The 6,279-nt window shown below is 37.4% G+C and overlaps 1 protein-coding gene across 1 annotated transcript in view; it reads right to left on the reverse strand.

Moving 5' to 3' along the window:
* Window positions 1–688: 688 nt before the first annotated feature.
* LOC107082391 (ubiquitin-conjugating enzyme E2 D2) overlaps window positions 689–6,279 on the reverse strand; it is a 16,291-nt gene continuing 10,700 nt past the window's right edge. Inside the window, exons 3-7 of the mRNA XM_015371058.1 lie at window positions 5,098–5,129; window positions 4,880–4,957; window positions 4,592–4,697; window positions 3,798–3,891; window positions 689–1,962 (exon numbers count right to left, since the gene is read on the reverse strand). Of these exons, the coding sequence (XP_015226544.1) occupies window positions 1,917–1,962; window positions 3,798–3,891; window positions 4,592–4,697; window positions 4,880–4,957; window positions 5,098–5,129 (356 nt within the window). The 3' untranslated portion in view covers window positions 689–1,916. The remainder of the gene's footprint in view (window positions 1,963–3,797; window positions 3,892–4,591; window positions 4,698–4,879; window positions 4,958–5,097; window positions 5,130–6,279) is intronic.

Here is a 6,279-nt window from a genome sequence, read left to right on the forward strand (position 1 = left end):
GATTTTCCTAATTCCAACAGCTTAAAATATAAAAATAAAGGGCAACAGATTTCCCATTGCACATATTTAAAAAATAGTTTTTAAAAAAGTAACAAAAAAAACTTTGGCAGCCTTTTACTTTTATTTGGATGGACTCAGGGCAACATTGCTCTTTTCAATTTAAATATTTAGCCTGGATTAGCCTATAATGCTTGGAAATTAATTTTTGAAATATTTTTTTAATCAGTACATTGTTCTTGTTTTAAAAGACAAAAATCAGCTTTTCTAAATTTATACAAATCATACTCTGGAAATTGATTCGTCTTTTTTTTTTTCCACAAACAAGATAATATAAAAGTAATAAAAATAAGGTCTGAAAACTAGTCAACTATTTGTTTTTAATTCAATTTAGAAAACAAACCAAATAACTTCCCTTGTTTGACTGTTTAAACTGTAAGAATATCTCAACAGGTCTTTATATCTAAAAAATGTCCTGTATGTAAAAACCTGCTAAGTTTGCAAGTTTCTCAGCTTTATGTCTCCTATAAGACCTTTCCAGATATCTAACAGATGCAGCAGGAGTTAAATGACCATTTGTTACATGACTATAAATACCGTTTCCATCACATCGAATTCCAAGAAGCTTTAAGCATGAATTTGATGAGACTTTGATCGACGTTGTCCAAACAAGCCTGACAATGAGTCAACACAGGAGTCAGAGGTTTTTATTACACAGTTTAATCAACACACAAAGCTCAACGAGCCTCTCAGGTAATTCAATATACAGAGGTTTTTGTGCAAGAAGAGTGGGTTCTCCTCGCACCCAGAGCCCAAGCCAGTCCCGTAGCCATTTCAGATGTTAGCCGCTAATATGACAATAGCAAAAGGTAGAGGGGTTGGGGGGATGAACAAAAATAAAAATAACGGGGGAAAGAAGCAACCTAAAAAAACAAAACCAAAAAAAAACAAAAGGAGTAGAAGAAAATAAAAACAAAGGTTAAACTTAGAAAACGATCTGCTTAAATAGCTGGTCCAAAACCTCCACTTTTAGAGTAAAGAAAAGGTGGCGGTGGTGACGGGGGTACAGCTGTGTGTGTTTGAAGGGGTCAAAGGTGAACGGAGGACATGGAGTATGAGGTGTGTGAATAAATTCAAGTCCTTTCATAGAATCCAACAGAAGAACGAAATGGGCCATAAGCATCTTTCACTATACACAGCCTGCAATGACTTATGGGTTTTATGTTAGAAAATAGAGTGCCCTTTGACTCACATGTGAAAACTGCTTTCTTGATTCATCTCCTTTGCAGATGGAAACTGTTTCAACAAAACCAGAAAAGTTGAGGTGTAAAAAATCCCTCCTCCCCGCACCCCCCTCCCCCCCGAAAAACAAAAGGAAAGAAAAAAAAAAATCACAAAGATCCCCTCGAAGTTTTACAGTTTTTAATAGGAATGCTTTTAGTAAAGATGGGTCAGGATGCAGGCATGCAGGAATAGAGGGTACATGGTGGGTCGGCGACAGCCCAGCCTGCTTGGATGTCGAAATGCAACCGAACAAAGAGGTGAGGAGATGGGATCAGAGCGTGGGGGGTGGAGCAAGTATGGTCAGGAGAGAGGCGGTTTATTTTCTAGAGTTGACAGTCTGTACACTGGAGGATGGGCAGATGAGCTGAGAGGCAGGGTGGAGGGGCGGGGGGGAGGAGGAAGGAACAGTCAAACGGTGGGGGAGAGAGGGGGGAGGTGGGGCAGAGGAAGTTTTACAGGTACTGTGGTGAAGGAGGGGCATGGCTCAAAGAAAGCACTCCAATGGAAACCAACAAGATCTTGTTTTAAACTTCTCATTTGTTTGTACGGTTTTTTGTATTTGTTTTTTTCTTAACATCTGAATCTCCCCCTAGCCTTGCGTCGTAGAGGTGGTTGGCCATGTTTCTACCCCAGCACTACATTGCATACTTTTGTGTCCATTCCCGGGCTATTTTGTTGTACCTGTGAACAGATCAAAAGCAAAAACAAAAAGGATCAGTCCTGGAATATTGGTTAAAAAACAATAACCATACATGCTAAAACGTTCCTACTTAGAATACACAAATATATTAAATAAAACTGCTGCCTGTTAAGAGCTTCTAAATGATTCCAGACTTAAAAAACAAAATTAAGAAAATTGAAACAAAAACATATGTAGTCTTGCTCCAAGATTAGATGTGTGCAGATAAATCTGCTGGTGTCATAAAGTTACGTGAATAAAGTCATATTATTACGAGAATAAAGTTGCAACATTACAAGAATAAAGTCAAAATATCATGAGAAGCTGGTGTGCTAAAAGATTTCCTTATTTATGAAACGGATGCAAAAGTATAACTTCACACGATGCTCCAGATTCCTCATTTTAGGGAATAAAGTGCTTCTTGTAAAAGTCATAAAATACAACTTTATTCTCGTAATGTTGCGGCCCTATTCTGTTAACGTTGTGGCCTCATTCTCGTAACGTTACAATTAGATTAGATTAGATTAGATTAGATGAGCTCTATTCATCTCACAGCGGAGAAATTCACTGGTCACATATTGGCATAATTAAAGAAGGTGCAAATAAGGAGGAAAAAAGTGCATTAGGAATAAACAATATATATAATATATCAAGGTATATACAGTATATCAACATAAATAAGGATTAGGGTGCAAGTGTACATACATGTATCACACACAATGAAAAACAAAATAAAAATAATAAATAAATAAAAAAATACAAAAAATACAACGGAGTAACACAGAGATTTGAGATGTCATATGTACAATCAGGATGGCTTATATACAGGTGGATTGACTTTTAGATTAGAGTGTAGTAGGTAAGGTACAACCTTATTCTCGTAATATTATGACTTTATTCTCGAAAGAAAAAAAATCTCTAGCCTGGCCCAAATACTCTGTGGTACCGTAGTTTCGGAGGTCCAACAGTTAGTTGAAAACTAAAATAACAGGTTCTTAGCCAATCAGTGAACACTCCGTACCTAAACACTCAGACGCTGCAGCAAACATGATCTTTGTGGTGGATGCTTACGCAGTAAAGGAAATGAAAAGGTCTTTGTTCAGTATTGTGAGTTTATAAATGAAATCAGAACAACTGAGAGATAAACTGATCTGTTTAAAAAAAAAAAAACCAAAAAAACATGAATGTTCTTCATTTCCAGAGAACATGAAGGCCAAGAGAAGCAGATTTATCTTTCTGAACATCTAACCTTCATCGTGGAATTTACAGTTAAGGTAACACAAACCAAGCCAATGATGGTAATTGTTAATAAAAATTCACAGCAAAAAATTAATGCTCATTCACAACCACTCCTTACAAAAAGGCAAAAAAAAAAAATGATTTCAAATCCTGTTCTTTTCTCTTTTTGGAAAGAAACCAAAACAGACTTTCCAAAAGCTTTCCATCAACAGCAATGGTACATCCGCAGGGAACGTTCTGATTGGTCCATCTTCATGGGAGATGCACGACTCAATCAAGGAAGCACAGCAAACAATGATTTATCTTCCAGCTCAATCAAAACATTTATGTTTCCAGGGAAAAATCCACTTAAAAATAAGAAACTAAGCCCTGGCTTCTGTATATTTTGAGTTTTCCTAATTTTCTTTATGCCTTCTTGTGGAGTAGCACTAAAACTGGGCAGAGTGACACTTAGCCCTAAGTGGAGCCAAAGGTGTGAAAAGCTGCCTGTCCTCTACCCATCTGCTCTGACAGTCATAGAAACCAAAATAAAATGAAGCAAAATGTTTAAAAGGAGAGAAAAACGTTGAAGGAAATGATGGCTGTAAAAGTGACTTACTTTTCCCTGTCAGTCTTGTAGATGCGGGCGATCTCGGGTACTAAGGGGTCGTCCGGGTTTGGGTCACACAGCAGGGAGCAGATCGACAGGAGAACTACAACAGAAAGATATTAAGACATAAAAATAAACATTTCCACTGGATAGCTACGTGATATTTTAAGAGCTTGCTATTTATCATATATGTGAAGAAACATTACAATCTTAAAGTCATGTGAATTTTGAGCTAATTTTTAAACATTGGGGGGAAAAAAGATCCAAATGAGACGCGTTTCCATCCCTTGGAGTGAATTAACCTGACAAAGCAGGGCGTCATGTCCTCACACATGTAGGATTTAGCCACTAATAAACAGGAAGTAGAGGTAGCAAGCTAGTGTGGACCACAGATCAGAAATTAAGGTTTAAGAAAATGTGTTATCAGGCATGTTGTATCATGTCGTCTAATATTAGCGATGGTTGACGCCATCGAAAGACTTGAGAGCGTAGCGAGATTTTGATGCTCCATTAAAGACGCTGACAGAGGAAACGGATAAAGAGTCTTGTGAGGTAAATGTTCACTTTAACAGAATATATTCATTAAATGTGTTTCCATCTCCTCCTTTGAATTTACAAAGTTGATTTAACTCTTCTTATGCAGTACTTTAACTTGCATATAAAAACCCATTGATGGAACATGTCTATTCATGCAGAAAAGCAGAGTCTGACATTAGAAGAGCAGAGTATAACTTGTAGCAAGTCATTTCAGAGAGACAGGAAGCAGCAGGTTCTGTCTTTAGTTAGCAGAGAGACCAGCAAACCTTTGGAGATGGTGAGAGCTGGAGACCACTGTGATCGCAGAATATCCAGACAAATGCTGCCGTTGCTGTTGATATTTGGGTGGTAGATTCTTGTGGTAAATGCAACCTGAGAGCAGAGATACACCGTTAATAAGAAGGGTGGGAAAACAGGGGCAGGCGACAAGCAAAGCAGGAAACTATATGATCTGTTTTTTTTTTCTTTGCCCTCAGCAGGCGAAAGGAAGCTGAATGCATCGGATGGTAACTTTGTTTATGCGTTCAGCTTCTTTGCATCCACGGCTTGTTTACCTTTGGCGGTTTGAAGGGGTAGTCTGTGGGGAAGTGTATGGTCAAGAAGAAAACCCCGCTCTGGTAAGGACTGTCATTCTGAAGCACAAAGAGACATTCGGTTTATAATATACTCCAAATGAAGAGTGATGTTAAAGGCTTTCTACAGGTTAAAAGTACAATGAAACATGAAGCAATAGGAAGCTGCAATATCAACACGTGACCACATGAGTACTTACAGGTCCCATTATCGTGGCTTGCCAGTGAAACACTACAACAACAAAACAGAAAAACTGGTTATCAAACACATTGAATATAAAAAGTTGTTTATTTTTACAGTTTGATAACAAACCTGCAGCTCAAAACAAACAAACCTCATAGTTTTTGTTTTTACTTCTCAATGGGACTAGATTTGTTCAGCTTACACCCAAAATATGAGCAAAAAAAAGGCAAAGTAGGTTACGGTAGCAGTTTGTTTGATGTTGGATGGCAGGAAATGACAGACAGCAGCCATGTTTACATTGGTTTTTCCATGGTGAGGTTTTCACGTTATAAAATGAGCAAAAGACCTGCTTAAGATCCCCACAGGGTCTCTGTTTCAGTTCCCAAATATATATATATTTTTTTTTTGGTGTGTGCCTTCAAAAAGAACCTCAAAGTCTTTTCTTTAACATTTAACAGAAATGCAAAAAGGTGGGCTGGTAATCCATCATTTTGTGCTTTTTTTTCCTTCTCTAAATTAGTGCATCAAACTGAAATTTCCCACAATGCATCAACCTGCAACACGTACTTTGACTTGGTCGAGCACAGTACACATCAGAAAAAGATCAAGGACATATCTTTTTGTGCAAAACTGGGAATAATCTTGAAATGTTTACTACAATTTCAAAACCGTCTGCATTTTCTGCTATGCATTAAATCCCATAAGAAATACATTAAAATCTAAGAATACAGCGACATCCATCCAGTCAAACAGTCAAGTGTTTTGTCAGTACCAAACAATTTTTGGTAAAATAATAAACACAAATTTTCATAGCAGATTAAAATAATTCATCACTGAAAGTTTTAAATATAGGAATGCACACTTTTTCAATTCAAAATGCCTTTTCAGCCATAAATGATTTTCTAAGGACCTGCATCATTGAAGTCATCTTCATTAAGTGCTTAGTTAACTTGTAAAAGCTTCGGTAAATATTTAACAACAAACCGAGTTTATTACAAATTACTGGAGTATTCCCAGAATACGTTAGATCCAGACTCTAGCATCAAACAAGAGTTTGATAACCATCAGCTCACAGGAGAGCTGGGGAGCTCCGGCTTGTTCTGTAAAACTTAACACTAATCGTTTCACTCTACATATTCACATAGTGGCGTGCAGTCTGTTAAACCAGTGGGCTGATTTATCTGGTCACCATTATCAG

Source organism: Cyprinodon variegatus, unplaced genomic scaffold, assembly GCF_000732505.1.
Source record: "Cyprinodon variegatus isolate N-32 unplaced genomic scaffold, C_variegatus-1.0 Scaffold52, whole genome shotgun sequence".
Taxonomy (NCBI): domain Eukaryota; kingdom Metazoa; phylum Chordata; class Actinopteri; order Cyprinodontiformes; family Cyprinodontidae; genus Cyprinodon; species Cyprinodon variegatus.